General features: G+C 38.6%; 1 protein-coding gene across 1 annotated transcript in view; it reads left to right on the top strand.

The window, feature by feature from the left end:
- The window catches only part of LOC143437525 (uncharacterized), a 65,204-nt gene that overhangs the window by 15,247 nt on the left and 32,642 nt on the right, over positions 1–17,315 (top strand). Inside the window, 3 exon segments of the mRNA XM_076922303.1 lie at positions 2,278–2,404; positions 2,597–2,657; positions 3,410–5,449. Of these exon segments, the coding sequence (XP_076778418.1) occupies positions 2,278–2,404; positions 2,597–2,657; positions 3,410–5,449 (2,228 nt within the window).

Below are 17,315 nucleotides of genomic sequence, written 5' to 3'. Positions count from 1 at the left end.
AAGATATAACTTGCTTTCTGATTTTATAAGATGTGGCAATCAAGAGTGTCAGAAGAGACTTTGGACATTTGAACAGTGTATGGGTTGCTGCAGACTGTTAGAATCATTGAAGTTAAACTAAATGCATTTTCATCATGGATGACCACAAGCCTATAGTGACCAGGGTCAGAAGAATATAGTCGATTGAGTCAAAAATCTCCCAGATAGGATGATGTCTTTGAACACTTGTCTCTCCTTTGTGGCTTTCTTTGGGGGAGCTTATAATGTTAGGGTCCAAGAATCATTGAAGAAAAATCCCCAGACTCAAATAGTATGCAAAAACAAAGAGCATTTTATTCTGCAGAATTCTCTCATGCAGGAGCCTACCTTTTACTGGGATGGAGACAGACATGTGAGTTTTGCAAGCTCAATTTAAACCCAATTAGGGGAATTCCAGAGAGGAGTAGGTGACCTTTATCCTGATTGGCTCATTTTTCAGGGGGTATGATTGTCTTTGGGATTGGTCAAGGTTCTGGGGGAATTTAGGGGATTTTCTGGAACCATTAACTGATTAACTATTCTTGGCTCAGGCTTGGCTCAGGCCTGGTGGTAAGGGCAGCTCCTGGTAGCTGTTGATTAAGTGAGAGGTGGTTTTCCTGGAATTGACTTGTTTTGGACTTTTCCAGTTCTGGGAAACAGAAACTTGGGCCTAGTCTCCCAAACTGTCAGTTTGCAGCCTGTCAGGGAGATAGCCTGGCTCTGGCCAATTCAGTCCTCTCAACAAAAGCTTTTGTAGGAGAAACCTTTCTAAATTCTTTATTGGGGATGAGATTTGAGTGTCTATAGTCTCAACCCATTTCCTGGTTGTGTGCGTCTACTGAGTTGTGGTTGAACCTGATTGGTCAGCTTTATTCTCATGTTGTCTTGCCTTCGCCATTCATAGACCATATCCCTAAATCACATGAGATGCAGTTGAAGCAATTGTTATTCAGTGCTAAACTATTTTGCAAGCCTGGTGTTTTAATAATTTTAACTTTGTTGTTTTTGTTTTTGAGGCAAAGTTTCTCTATGTAGCCCCAGCTGTCCTGAAAGTAGGTGTGTAGAACCTGCAAACCTTAAACTTAAAGGTCCACCTGACTCTGGCTCCAGAGTGCTGGAATTAAATATGGGTCAACATGCCTGGCTTTTTCTTTGTTTCTTGTTTGTTTATTTTTATATTATTGGCTGATGGGCCTGTGGGTTTTGGTACAAGTATATGCTGTTGTGTTGATCTACATCCACATTATGAATTTTGAAATCTAGGAGAGAGAATATTCTATTTCTCAGGATGGCATGTATTCATGATATTAACATTGCCTGAGCTTTCTGAGTCACTGGATTGCAAGTGCATACCATTCTTCCTACTTGTTGTGTTGATTTTGATTTTGAGTATTTTGCCTGTGTGCGTGAACGTGCACATCATGTATGCCCATGTATGCCATGTGTCCCCATAAGAGTCAGAAGATGGCTTCAGAATTTCTGAACTTGGAGTAATGGAGAGTTGTGAAGCTCCCTTGTAAGTACTGGCGATTGAGCCTAATTATTTGCAAGACCAGCAAGACCTCTTCACTGCCCTATGTTGCTTATTTAGGATCAAAATTTACATCGCCAAAATTTTCATCTGTCCGTTTGTAATGGTTTAAAGATCCACCCCCTTTTGGTAAGATCTCATTACTGTTACAGTTTAAACTGGGGCACTTCAGGATTCTGGAAGATGAATACAGAGCTGGAGTGAATGGAATTCTTTGTAGGAACTTCAGTAAAAACCTCTGAGTTCTTTCTGTCTTTCTTACTTGTTTGATTGATTTTTACAGGGGAGACAGGGTCTTAATATGTACTTCTGGCTCTCCTACATAGACCAGGCTGGCATGAAACTCAGTGAGATACCCCTGTCTCTGCCTCCTGAATGCTGGGATTAAAGGCATGCATGAGGCAATACATTCAGCTTGCCCATTATTTTTTGCAGTTAGTAATTGTTCATACAATTTCTCTGATGTATGCTCCGCATTGTTTGCCCCCTCCTCTGTTAATTAGCATTTCTCTTGCAAGGCTATATCTTATTCAAAGAGCAAAGAAATTACAGAGGTGAACCTTATTCAGTTTCCTTCTAAAATGACTTGGTAATTACATTAGAACTTCTGGGTCAAGAAATAAGTGGGGGAAGCATCAGAATTATACAAATACGTTGTCATTGAATCATACATTTACAGTGATGTCAGTATCATGGTTTCTGTTGTACACATGTATGGGATATTTTAGGATGTAGTGACCTATGATGATGTGGATGTGAACTTCACTCAAGAAGAATGGATTTTGCTGAATCCTTCACAGAAGAATCTCTACAAAGATGTGATGCTGGAGACCTACAAGAACCTCATTACTATAGGTAAGATTGTAGATTTTCTTTCACTTTTTAAAATAAGGGAACAACTCTTTCTTTGTTACTGATGCTTTTCTGTAATTTCAGTTGAGAATAAGAAAGAATGAGGTGAATAAATCAAGTTCACTAAGGATAGTAACTTAAATTTTGCCTAATTTCCAATAATATATTTATACATTTTCTGGTACTATATTTTAGGCTACAATTGGAAAGACCGTAATATTGAAGAACAGTGTCAAAGTTCCAGAAGACATGGAAGGTAATTTTCATGTGCAAGTTGCTATGAATATACCTCTGAAGAAATGTTAATGTGTCCTGGAAGTTTTAAAGAAAAGCAACAGTGTAAAAAAAAAAAAAAAACATTTAAGTGTATTGATGATTATTAAATTCTCACAAATCCATATACTTCAATGTCAGGTGTCTGATTTGTGTTTGCAAGGCATTCCTCTAAGAATGAAGACAAGGAAACAATGCCTTAACAGATATTACCATTTGAATCATAGCCACATTGCAGCTACTCTGTAGAACTGCCAATCTATTTAGTCTCATTTCATTCACATACTAGGAATATATCCATAAACTCACACTGCAGAAAATCCCTATGAGTACTAGGAATGTGGAAATTCTTTTCTGTTTGTCATGGTTTACTTTGCTAATGTAGTATGCAAATGTAGTATATTTCACAATATAGGAAAATTTATGAACACGCTCAGTGTGGTAAAGCTTTGAGCCCCTCCATTTCTCTTCAAATATGTGAAAAAAAAATCTCAGAAAAAAAGGATGCTACAAATGTGAGCCGTGTAGTAATACTCTTACCATTACAGGTATTCTCAAAGATGCAAAAGAACCCATACTGAAGGGAAAACCATGATTGTAAACAAAGTGATAAAACCTTAAGATGTGATTCCTCTTAACAATTAGACCAAATTGTAAAATTAATTCCTACAGATAAAAAGATTCATTGGTATATAGAATGTGGTAAAACTTCACATGTACCACTTATCTTTGCAGGCATGAAAGAAGTCCTACCGGAGAGATACCCTCTGAATATTCTCAGTGTGGTAAAGCCTTTGCATGTCACAGTTATCCTCAAAGGTATGAAAGAATTCATACTGGAGAGAAACCCTATGAAGGTATTCAATATGGTGAATCTTTAGCACATCACAGTAGCCTCCAAATGTATAATATAGTACATACTGGAGAGAAACCCTATAAGTGCAATCAATGTGGTAAAGCCTTTGCACAACACAGTCATCTACAAATGCATAAAATAACACATACTGGAGAGAAAACTAACAAATGTAATCAATGTGGTAAAGCCTTTGCATATCATGGTTATCTCCAAGTACATAAAAGAATACATACTGGAGAGAAACCCTATGAATGTAATCAATGTGGCAAAGCCTTTGCAAATCCTGTTCATCTTCAAAGACATAAAAGAATTCATACCGGAGAGAAACCTTACAAATGTAATGAATGTGGTAAAGCCTTTGCATTTAACACTAATCTCCGAGTACATAAAGCAACGCATACTGGAGTGAAACCCTATGAATGTAAGCAATGTAGTAAATCCTTTGCCTTTCATGTTCAACTTCGATATCATGAAAGAATTCATACTGGGGAGAAACCCTATAAATGTAATCAATGTGGTAAAGCCTTTACACGACACAGTTGTCTCCAGAGGCATAAAATAACACATATTGGAGAGAAAACTTACAAATGTAATCAATGTGGTAAAGCCTTTGCATGTCGTAGTTATCTCCAAGTACATAAAAGAACACACACTGGAGAGAAACCCTATGAATGTAATCAATGTGGCAAAGCCTTTGTACGCTCTGGTCATCTTCAAACACATAAAAGAACACATACTGGAGAGAAACCCTATGAATGTGATCAGTGTGGCAAAGCCTTTGTAAGTCCTGGTCATCTTCAAACACATAAAAGAACACATACTGGAGAGAAACCCTATGAATGTAATCAATGTGGTAAAGCCTTTGCATATCATGATCATCTTCAAATACATAAAAGGGCACATACTGGAGAGAAACCCTATGAATGTAATCAATGTGGTAAAGCCTTTGCATATCCTGTTCATCTTCAAATACATAAAAGGGCACATACTGGAGAGAAACCCTATGAATGTAATCAATGTGGTAAAGCCTTTGCATATCCTGGTTATCTCCAAGTACATAAAAGAATACATACTGGAGAGAAACCCTATGAATGTAATCAATGTGGTAAAGCCTTTGCACAGGCTGGTTATCTCCAAGTACATAAAAGAACACATACTGGAGAGAAACCCTATGAATGTAATCAATGTGGTAAAGCCTTTGCATGTCCTGGTTATCTCCAAGCACATAAAAGAACACATACTGGAGAGAAACCGTATGAATGTAATCAATGTGGTAAAGCCTTTAAATATCATGGTCATCTTCAAATACATAAAAGAACACATACTGGAGAGAAACCCTATGAATGTAGTCAATGTGGTAAAGCCTTTGCATATCCTGGTTCTCTCCAAGTACATAAAAGAACACATACTGGAGAAAAACCCTATGAATGTGGTCAGTGTGGTAAAGCCTTTGCACAGTCTGGTTATCTCCAAGCACATAAAAGAACACATACTGGAGAGAAACCCTATGAATGTAATCAATGTAATAAAGCCTATGCATATCCTGGTTATCTCCAAGTACATAAAAGAACACACACTGGAGAGAAACCGTATGAATGCAATCAATGTGGTAAAGCCTTTGCAGGTCAGAATGTTCTTAAAAGACATGAAAGAATTCACACTGGAGAGAAACCTTACAAATGTAATGAATGTGGTAAAACCTTTGCATTTAACACTAAGCTCCAAATACATACAACAACACATAATGGAGGGAAACCTTATGAATGAAGGCAACGTAGTAAATTCTTTGCCTCTCATGGTCAACTTCAATATCATGAAAGAATTCATTCTGGAGAGAAACCCTACAAATGTAGTCAATGTGGTAAAGGCTATTCACAATAAAGTCACCTCCAAGTACATAAAAAAGTACATATCAGAGAGTAACTCTGAATGTAACCAATATGGTAAAGCCTTTACAGGTCAGAATGATCTTCAAAGATGTGGTTTGAATATGCTTGACCCATAGTAAGTGGCACTATTAGGAGGTATGGCCTTCTTTAAGGAAGTTTGTCACTGTGGGGTTGGGCTTTGAGATCCTGTGCTTAAGCTCCACCCAGAAGACAGAAGAGTCTTTTCCTGGCTGCCTTCTGACCAAGATGTAGAACTCTTGGCTCTTCCAGCACCATGTTTGCTTGGACACTGCCATTCTTTTCATCTTGATGATAATAGACTGAATCTGTATACCACCCACCAATTAAAGGTTGTCCTTTATAAGAGTTGCCTTGGTCATGGTACCTTTTCACATCAGTAAAACCCAAATTAAGACAAAAGGCATAAAAGATATACTGGAGAGAAACCCTATGAATGTATTGAATATGGCGAAGCCTTTGCACATTTCTGTAGTCCTCATTATAACAAAATTATTCATACTTTCATTCACTGAAACCCTGTAAGTGGAAGCAATGTACAGCCTTTACCCTTCGCCGTTATCTCTGAATGTACAAAAGAACTCTTACTGGAGAAAAACTTATGAATGTGCTCAGTGTGGTAAAGTCTTTGTGTTTTGAAATCTGCATAGATCCATAACAATTCAAACACCTGATCAAAGTAAATGCCAAGAGTTTATTGTAATCAAACTGTTTGAGTTAGAAGATTAGGGTTTAAGGTGGTTGTGGTTATGGTTAGTATTATAAAGTTAAGGATTAGGGTTAGACTTTTAGGGCTGAGGCTGAGCTTAGGGATAGGTTATGTTTGGGGGGATTAGGGGTTACAGTTACAGTCAGGGTTGAAGGGTTAGGGTGTGTGGATGGTTAGGGGTTAGTGTTAGGTTAGTGTCAGGAGCTAACAAGCTTTTAACTAGCATGTGATCTTCCTGAGATGGTCTGCCTGCCTTGGATTATTATAATAATTCATGGCAGATTTGCTTCCTTTTTTTTTTTTTTTTTTTGGTTTTTCAAGACAGGGTTTCTCTGTGTAGTCCTGGCTATCCTGGAACTCACTCTGTAGACCAGGCTGGCCTCGAACTCAGAAATCCGCCTGCCTCTGCCTCCCAAGTGCTGGGATTAAAGGCGTGCGCCACCACCGCCCGGCGCAGATTTGCTTCCATAGGCAAGTAGAAAATCATTTTAGAAAAGATTCCTGCTATTAATATGCTTTTTCTGTTATTAAACATGTGACAATCACTAAGTATTAGCCCACTCTTTGGAGCAGATCTCTGCAGATCTATGAAGATGAACTGTCTTGTGGTGATGCTATATAGATAAATAGATGACTTCTTAATTTTTAACACTGATTCTATAAGAATTCCTAAAATTATATCAGTATTTATTAAGATCTTTTATAGTGGGACTGCTATTAGGTTCTTTCTGATAGTTAAAACTTCAGTGAGAGCTCTGCCAGTCTCCCATGTGTCACCAGTTAATTGCTTCTAGATAGTAACCATACTTCCTACTACTCAGAGCACATTCCAAAAGATTGTAAAATCATTAACCAAAGGTCATAAAAAGGGAACTAATGATTTATTGTAGGTGCTGGGACAGAAGATAAAATATTGACTGGGTTTATCTAGACAAAACTTCACTAACTTAGTTATATGGTTTTTAACTCATGATGAACCTGTGAAGCTGTGACAGGTGATGAATGTTTAGCCAGATAAATACTCCTAATGGATATGCATGTAAACATTCACTGCTGTAAACTTATTCAATTTATGATTTAAATTTATGTGTAAATTTGTGATGAACTTTTAACCATGTGATCATGTATTCTGAAAGATGTATAAGTGCTGAGGACAGAGAGAGGAGAGCGAAATTTTTTCCCTTATTCCCCTTTTTCATTCATTCTGTTTTCCCCCTTAGAGAGTTTTCACAGGAAACTTTTTACAACCTAGAAATAAACGCTAAAATCACTTTTCAAAGTGTCCCTTTTTCTTTCTGCGACTTCGACTAGCAGGCTGAAAGTTAAAGCTGTGTAGTTCCTGCTGAGATAGAACAAAGACTACATTACTGTCTTAGTCAGGGTTTGTATTTCTGCACAAACATCATGACCAAGAAGCAAGTTGGGAAGGAAAAGGTTTATTCAGCTTACATTTCCACATTGCTGTTCATCACCAAATGAAGTCAGGACAGGAACTCAAGCAGGTCAGGAACTTGGAAGGCAGGAACGGATGTAGAGGCCATGGAGGGGTGCTGCTTACTGGCTTGCTTCCCCTGGCTTTCTCAGCTTGCTTTCTTATAGAACACAGGACCACCAGCCCAGGGATGGCCCCACCCACAATGGGCCCTTCCACACTTGATCACTAATTGAGAAAATGCCTTACAGCTGGATCTCATGGAAGCATTTCCTCAAGGGAGCCTCCTTTCTCTATTACTCTAGTTTGTCTGAAGTTGATACACAAAACTAGCTAGTACAATTACTTAACTCCCACCCCCCCCCCCCAAGTTAGGTTACATATGTTAATCAACTAAGCCAGTGGCTTTTAACCCTCAGATTTAGAATAGAATGTCTGGAGACCAGAAGTCTTTAAAGCCACACCAGAGTTCTTGTCTTAGGGTTTTAGTGCTGTGAACAGACACCATGACTAAGGCAACTCTTATAAGGCCATTAATTGGTGCTGGCTTATAGGTTCAGAGGTTCAGTCCGTTATCATTAAGACAGAACGTGGGCAGCATCCGGGCAGGCATGGTGCAGGTGGAGCTGAGAGTTCTACATCTTCATCTGAAGGCTGCTGCTAGCAGAATACTGGCTTACAGGCAGTTAGGATGAGGGTCTTAAAGCCCATATCTACAGTGACACTCCTATTCCAACAAGGCTACACCTACTTCAACAAGGCCACACCTGCTCCCAACAGGGTCAAACCTTCTAATACTGCCACTCCCTGGGCAGGGCATATACAAACCATCACATTCCACTCCCTGGACCCCATAGGCTTGTTCAAACACATACTTAAACATAAATTCAATAAATAAGTTTAATCCAACTTCCAAAGTCCCCATAGTCTATAGCAGTCTCAACAATGTTAAAAGTCCAAAATTCAAAGTCTCTTCTGAGATTCATCCAATCACTTAATTGTAATCCCCAAAGCAAGACAGGAAACTAGCTGGGCAAACTCTAAATTCTGCATCTCCAGGTCTGGGTTAGGGTTAGAGTTAGGGTCAGATTAGGGTTATGTTAGGATGAGGGGGGTTAGGGTTTAGGGTTAGGGAAAGAAAGATAGAAAGAAAGAAAGAGGTGTGAATTTGAGGAAGTAAAAGGGAGGAGGTTGGGGGAAGGGAGGGATGAAAATTATATAAATATAGTATTCACATATAAAATTCTCAAAACAATTAAAAACAAAATCAAGGTGAAAAATCTCAAAGTAAACTGGAATGTAGGGAGAGCTATTTATTACCTCACACATTAATAAAATTCAGAAAAATTGTTAGGTCTTACCTTAAAAATCATATATTCCAATGAATTGGAAAACAAATTGGAAAATAAAATACATAGATTTCTAGATGTATGTGACCTACCAAAAGTAAATAATGAAGATAATAAGAAAATTAAGCAGGCTGGGCAGTGGTGGCTCATGCCTTTAATCCCGGCAGTTGGGAGGCAGAGGCAGGTGGATTTCTGAGTTTGAGGCCAGCCTGGTCTACAGAGTGAGTTCCAGGACAGCCAGGGCTACACAGAGAAACCTTGTCTCGAAAAACCAAAAAGAAAAAAAAAAAGAAAATTAAGCAGGTTTGTAGAAAGCAATAAAAGTTAAGTAGTATCATATATCTACCAATTAAAAAAATTACCAGACCTTCAATGAAATACTAACACAAATTCTTCTCAAACTATTCTATTAAATAGCAAAGCAAGGGTATATAACCAAACTCTTTATGAAGCTAGTGTTAGCTTGATACTGAAGCCAGATTAAAAATATAAATAGTTACTGACCAATCTCCAATATAAATATATATGTATATATGCAAAATTTCTTTAAAAATACTTGCAAACTTGGTTCAATAAATCAAAAAAAATCACTCACTATGATCAGACTGGCTAATTCTAGAGATGTGGTGCTGGGTCAAAATGTCAATCAATAGATTTATAAATTTCACAAATGATCTTTTGTTTTTGATAGAATAGAAATCATATGACATCTTGATAGATATGGAAGGCTTTTCACAAAACTAACATCAATCATGTCAAACATACCAAAAAATTCAGAATATGAGAAACATACCTCACCATAATAATAGACATGGCAAGCCTATAGCTGACATTATATTAAATGGAGAAAACAAGGGTTCCCACTTTCCTGAGTCTTATTCAAGATGGTACTGAAAAATCTTACCTATAACAATACAAAGCAAATAAGAAATACAATACAGAAAGGAAGAAGTCAAAGTATCTCTATTTGCAGATAATATAATTCTATACATCAAAGACTCTAAAGACTCCACCAGAAAACCTAAAGAATAGATAAATTCTTTCAACAAAATGGCAGAATACAAAAATGACATATAAAAGTCATTAGCCTTCTTATAAACCAATGAAAAATAGACTCTGAAAGAAATCAGGGAAATAATCCCATTTATAACACCTTAAAAATCCAAGCAAAAAATCTCTCAAATTAAACCTGACCAAGGAAGTGAAAGACCTCTATAATGAAAACTTTAGATACTGAAGAAAGAAATTAAAGAAGACAGTAGATGAAAAGACCTTGCATGCTCATGGGATGGCCATACTTCCTAAATCAATCTACAAATTCAGTGCAACCCCAAGAGAAATTAAGGGGGTTGGGAATATTGTCAAAACACCAGTCAGGCATATGATGTTCTGCCAGCAATTCCAGTTGTGGTGAGGTGGAGACAGGTGGAGGAAGCCCTGGGGTTCATTGTCAAGACAGCCTAGCCTAAATTATTGATCTCAAGCGAGTGACCTGGCTTCAAAAATAAGGTGGCTATTAACTGAAGAATAATAACCAAGGTCAACATTTGGTCAAGAGATGCATGCAAACATACATGCACACACACTATATACAAGTGGAAGATAATTCAGACTAAAAGCTGTGGCACATGCCACAACATAGATGCCCCAAGGATTTTACACAAAAAGAGATAACCCAATTTCCAAGAGACAAATATTGTAAGACTTGTACAAGGAGCCTAGAGACAGCAAATTGGTAGCAATGGAGAGTAGCATGATGGTTGCCAAGGGCTGTGAGAGGGAGAAGTGAAGAGTTAGTATTACTGGGTATAGAATTTCAGTTCAAAATGTTAAAAGATTTCTGGTGATGGATGGGAATCACAGTCCCACAATACCATGAATGTACTTAATGCCACTCAACTATCAACTTAAAAAGATAAAAGTGATAGCTTTCATATCATGTATATTTTACAAAAATAATACATAAATGGTCCTCCCTCACCATAAAGTGATAGGGAAGGCTGGTGGTCCCTGTGTAGCTGCTACTCAGTAACAGCAATGTTAATCTACTTTGGTCAGTTTCTTAATTGTTTCACTGCGTTTATATATGTGCATCTTAAAAATAAAGTAACATTAAAATGTCTGACAGGGTCTTTTCTAAGGTACCTGTTGAAATCTCAGGGGACACTCCTTTGAGTGACTTAGTGCAAAGGAGGCAGCTGTTGGCTCTGACGTGCTGAGAAGAAGACAAAATCATAATGAAGACTGAGTGCTCTGCATAGCACTAACTCCCAAGCAGTACTTAGTTTACAGCACCAACTCCCAGGCAGTACTCAGTTTACAGCACCAACTCCCAGGCAGTACTTAGTTTACAGCACCAACTCCCAGGCAGTACTTAGTTTACAACACTAACTCCCAGGCAGTACTTAGTTTACAACATTAACTCCCAGGCAGTACTTAGTTTACAGCACCAACTCCCAGGCAGTACTTAGTTTACAGCACCGACTCCCAGGCAGTACTTAGTTTACTTTCCTTTATAAAACTTTATAGAATGAAATTCCATGCCCATCTGTTTGGGTTGATTAATCACATGTACTTTCACAAGATGTCCAGCGTTAGATGCTTTCTTTGTCCTCAAATGTCTTTTTTTTTTTAAAGGTATGTCACTGAGGCTAGGGTATGTGAAACCCCTGGCAGCACTGGTGGTGACCTGTAACATGCAAGGATTTTTTCTTCACTAAATGTTTGTGTCATCTTTGGCTGTGGAGAGATGTTTAAATTCGTGCCGGCATAAGAAAATAAGCTCAATGCTTCATTAGATATTTAGACTGAAGTTTCATGTAACAAACATCAGTTTATTACTCTTAGAATGGTAAGCCACCTCAAGACAGGATAGGCAGTAACCAACACTACACTTAGCATTCAATACTGAGTGACTCAGATTCCGGCTCTGAGTCCTAGACCAATGGGGTGTTAGATAGCATTCTAGAACCTTCATCTGTAAGACTGACTAAATAGCACATACCTTTCAGGATTACTGCAAAATTAGGGGTGAAATATGTAAAACTGTGCAGGCCCTGTCACCTAACGGACACTAAATGAACAAACCTTAGTGACTATTTCTGTCACTGGTGTTAGTGTTATTAGAGAGCCTATGCAGGATAGGTGACATCACTAACTGTACACCGGTAAACTTTTGTTTTTTCACATCATTAGGAATAATGAGAGATTGAGACTAAGACAACTCTAGAAATTAGCATTTTGGGTTGATTTCAAGGACACCCTTTTCACTTGGTCTTGCTAACTCTGAACTTTGCTAATATTCAACCCACCTTTTAAAAATCTTTTTTTTAAAACAAAAATTACCATATAAAATGCAATAGTAAGGCAAGCTGACAACTCCTTTTTCTTTTTTAACTATTTATTTTTAGTATGTATGGGGGCACCCTCAGAGACTAGAAGTGTCTGGTCCCCTGGAGCTGGAGTTAGAAGCAGTTGTGAACCTTTCAATGTGGGTGCTGTGAACCAGGCCTTGGTCCTCTTCAATGGTGGTCTGTGCTCTTAACCACTGAGCCATCTCTCCAGCCCCATAACTGCTTCTCTTAGTGAAGAAAGAAATACCTGTTTTAATATTGTATCATATTACCTGTTAAGGTGTTGTGTTGGTTACTGCCTACCACAAACAATAGATGGTGTTAAAAAAATACAGGTTGTGATTTAGCAGTTAAGACCTAGAAGACATGCACAGTGGAGCAGGTGTCCCTCTAACTGTCCTCAACCTTCTGTCAGATTTTCATCAGATGTAGTAATGGAGCCCTCAGATGGGATGTTCTCAAAGATTGGACGCAATATTGCCCATCAAGTTTGCAAAGCAAATACCTGTTGTACCAAACTATTGTGTATTCTTCAAGCCTGTGACTCCCTAAATGATTTTTACTGTTTATTCGAATCTGTTTTCTATGTCGTGATAAACATCACAATCAATACCAACTTGAGGGTTTTATTTATTCTATCTTACAACTTATAGTCTATCATGAAAGGAGATCAGGGTAGTATCCCTGGCAAGCAAGAGGAATGCTGTTTACTTGCTTGCCCCCCCCCCCCCGTGGTTGGTTCAGCTTGCTTTTTCATATGACCAAGGACTACCTATGCAGGGGTCACATTGCCCACAATTCATTGGGCTTTCTCACATTAATAATTAATCAAGAAAACGCCCAACATATTTGCCCACAAGCTAGTCTGATGGAGGCTTTTTCTCAATTAAGAAGTCCTCTTTGAAGATGAGCTTCACTTGTGTAAGGTTGACAGGTAAAAACAAGACAAAACAAAACAAAAAGCCCAACAACAAGAGAAAAACCCAGTATGCTGTTTTCTGACATTTCCTGTATTTCACTTCCCCTAGAAAGAGTGGAGCCCAAAGCTTCTGAATCATGTTGGGCTGTACTTAAGGACAATAATGCATTTATGCACTTTTCTCCCATTTAATTTATCTTAGACATTTTATTCCAGTAAACCTTCAGAGGGCAGAAGGGAAAGTCCATTCACCCCTATCCTGTTCTACCCTGCCCTGCTGCACGTCAGCTCAGTGGCTTACCAATGGCAAAGTTTTAGTGAAGGTCTTTTTTCTTTTAAAGTTCAGGGTACAGTGTTTCTGAACAGAATGCACTAAATGCATTATTAGACACAAAATAGCTTTGAGAATAGGTTTGATAAATTTTCTTTTTTCTTAAAGAACATTTTAAAAAATATGTATTTAGGCCGGGCAGTGGTGGCGCACGCCTTTAATCCCAGCACTTGGGAGGCAGAGGCAGGTGGATTTCTGAGTTTGAGGCCAGCCTGGTCTACAGAGTGAGTTCCAGGACAGCCAGGGCTACACAGAGAAACCCTGTTTTGAAAAACCAAAAAAAAAAAAAAAAAAAGTATTTATTTTATGCACATGAGCACACTGTCACTGTCTTCAGACACACCAGAAGAGCGCATCAGACCTCTTCATAGATGGTTGTGAGCCATCATGTGGTTGCTGGGAATTGAACTCAGGACCTCTGGAAAAGCAGTCGGTGCTCCTAACCCCTGATCCATCTCTCCAGCCCTTGATAATTTTCTTTAATGAATCCATCCTAAAATTAGAGGATAAAACAACCCTGGTTTTGATAGTTGTGAAGCCATTCAGTAACAACTAATATTTCATTCACGGTTTGTCAAGCTGCTTGTGCATGCCTCAGTTTTTATTATTTTTAAAAAACATACCCACATTTGGGGGCTGGAGAAATGACTAAAAAGTTAAGAACATTTGCCAATCTTCCCTTTAAAAGAGGAAAAGATGTTTTTACTTCCATGAAAGTTGTAGTGGATGTATTTTTTGAACTGAAGTTCTAGTGATGATTGTATTCATCAGAATTCAAGGGGAAAGGAGACTCATACCTTTCAAATTCTTTTTAATAGTACAACTAAGAGCTTTAGTTTAGAAATGGTTAACATATTCCAAGAAAAGACTTTGATGGGCTTCAGTGAGTGTCCCCTAAGAAAGGGGTAGTCCCATTAAAGTCATAGGCTCATGGATTTATGTCAACATTTTACAGTACCCGTCTGCATAAACTATACTGTAGTGATAAAGCGTATGTCATTATCAGATAAATATTTGCAACTGTGTCATGTCTTGGCTATAAAGTAAGCAAAAGAATTAAGAATTCATGGGAGGAGTGACCCTTAGGCCTGAGGGGGTTCGATGCCCCTGTGTAGGGGAATGCCAGGGCTGGAAGTTGGGAGTGGGTGGAGGGGTGGGGGAGCATGGTCATAAAGGCAGGGGTGGGGGAACAGGATAGGGGAGTTTTCAGAGAGGAGACCTGGAAAGGGGATAACATTTGAAATGTAAATAAAGAAAATATTCAACAAAAAAATTAAAAATTCTGTTGTAGCCAGGTAATGTGGCACACATCTTTAATTCCAGCACTCCGGAAGCAGAGGCAGGTGGATCTCTCTTGAGTTTGAGGCCACCATGCTCTACAAAGTGAGTTCCAGGAAGTCAAGGCTACACAGTGAAATCCTGTCACACACACACACACAAAAAAAAATCATAGTGCAATAAAGTGTTTCATCAGGGACAGCAAGGTGGCTCAGCTAAAGCCACTTACCACCAAGTCTAATGACCAGAGTTCAGAGTTCAATCCCTGGGACACATATGGTGGAAAGAGAGAACTAACTTGTCTTCTGGTCTCAACATGCACTTTTGAGGTACACACACACACACACACACACACACACACAGAGAGAGAGAGAGAGAGAGAGAGAGAGAGAGAGAGAGAGAGAGAGAGAGAGAGAGAGAGAGAGAGAGGTAGAGAGAGGTTTTTCGTTTTTTCAAGACAGGGTTTCTCTGTGTAGCCCTGGCTGTCCTGGAACTCACTCTGTAGACCAGGCTGGCCTTGAACTCAGAAATCTGCCTGCCTCTGCCTCCCAAGTGCTGGGATTAAAGGCATGCGCCACCACTGCCTGGCGATTTGTCCTGTTTTTATTATTTTTAAAAAATATACCCACATTTGGGGGCTGGAGAAATGACTAAAAAGTTAAGAGCAGGGCTGGAGAGATGGCTCAGCGGTTAAGAACTGCTCTTCCAGAGGTCCTGAGTTCAATTCCCAGCAACCACATGGTGGTTCACAACCATCTGCAATGCAGTCTGATGCTCTTTTCTGCTGTGTCTGAAAATGATGACAGTGGATTCCCACACATAAAATTAATAAAAGAAATCTTTAAAAAATGGTTAAGAGCAGTTGCTGATCTTTCAGAGGACCTGTGTTCTGTTCTCAGCACCCAGGACAAGAAGCTCAATAGTTTGTCCATGAGATGATCAACCATGACTGCATTCTATGTCTGCCATGAGGAGACAACATTGTTTTTCCTCTTGTAAAGTTTACTCATTAGGAAAAAGCATCTAATGTCAAGTCATTACAAAGATTCACAATGTAGAATGAGATCACAACTAAATTATTTTGGACATTTAACTCTGGAAACACCTTCAATAATATCACTTTAGGATGCTAACAGAGGCCACTTGAGAAATCATTTAAAAACCAAAAAAAGGAAATCTACTTGAGAAAGGGTTAATAATCAGTGTAAGGATTTCACATTGGTATTGTTGAAAGTCATTGTACACAGACTTTAACATCAATTAAGAAAGGGGTAAATGGCCGGGCAGTGGTGGTGCACGCCTTTAATCTCAGCACTTGGGAGGCAGAGGCAGGCGGATTTCTGAGTTCAAGGCCAGCCTGGTCTACAGAGTGAGTTCCAGGACAGCCAGGGCTATACAGAGAAACCCTGTCTCAAAAAACCAAAAAAAGAAGAAAGAAAGAAAGAAAGAAAGAAAGAAAGAAAGAAAGAAAGAAAGAAAGAGGTAAATGTTCAAATTCTGAAACTTAGGATCAATAAAAAAAAATCATTGTTCTTAGTCAATCATAAGGTAGAAGCTTATGATCTGAGATCATTTTCCAGTCAATGGAAGCTTGTATTTTGAATTTCTTTTATAGTTGGCATGGCCACAGTCTTCAATAGGTCAGAACCAAAAGTTGTGCGCTTTAGAATGCTTGTAAGTGGCTCAACATTGACAGCAGGAATTATAAAAATACCGATAGCCAATAGTCACATAAAAATTTTAATATAAAACTGGAAACAAAAGTAGAAAAATTAATATTATTGAATGAATACAGTACTGCACGTGCTTTCTGATACAGTGTGGCTAAATCAATATATTAATACCTTTGAGTTAGGCATTACAAAATAAAATAACTTTAAAATATTTATTTAACGTGTGTGGGTGAATGTACCTACTTTTAAACATGTGAGGACCACAATGTACATGTAGAGACAGAGGACAATATTCAGAGGTTAGTTCTCTCCTTCCACCATATCTATCCTGGGGCTAAAACTCAGATCATCAACTCACTGAGACGTCTCACTGGCCCTAAATAAATTCTTTAAATCTATATTTATATCCCTGAAAGTATCTATACTCAAGTTGACTAGAAAACACAACAAAAGATACTATTTTAGTTCATTTTCTGTAATTATAACCACATGCCACAACCTGGGTAATTTTTTAAAGAAAATAGATTTGTTGGGCTCCTGACTGTGGAGACTGGGAGTTTCAAGAACACAGCAACAGTATCTGATAAGGGCCCTCTTGCTACATCAGAACATGATGAGGGCGTCACCTAGTGAGACGGAGCAAATGTGACAATGAGGTTTCTCTACTTGTGCTATCATGGGGATTCTATTCATGATCATATCTAAACTCAAGTTACTGGGCAGGCGTTTCTTCCTGTGTCCTCCTTTGAAAAGTGCTATTGCGCCTGTGAGTAATGGGTCCTTGCTGTGCACAGAATGGGAGGGATTGGTCAGGTTTATGTTAGATGCCGTTCA

This window comes from Arvicanthis niloticus, chromosome 24 (assembly GCF_011762505.2).
Source record: "Arvicanthis niloticus isolate mArvNil1 chromosome 24, mArvNil1.pat.X, whole genome shotgun sequence".
NCBI classification, from domain to species: domain Eukaryota; kingdom Metazoa; phylum Chordata; class Mammalia; order Rodentia; family Muridae; genus Arvicanthis; species Arvicanthis niloticus.
The sequence above is the reverse complement of the archived record's forward strand: the minus strand, read 5'-3'. Positions and strand labels throughout refer to the sequence as shown.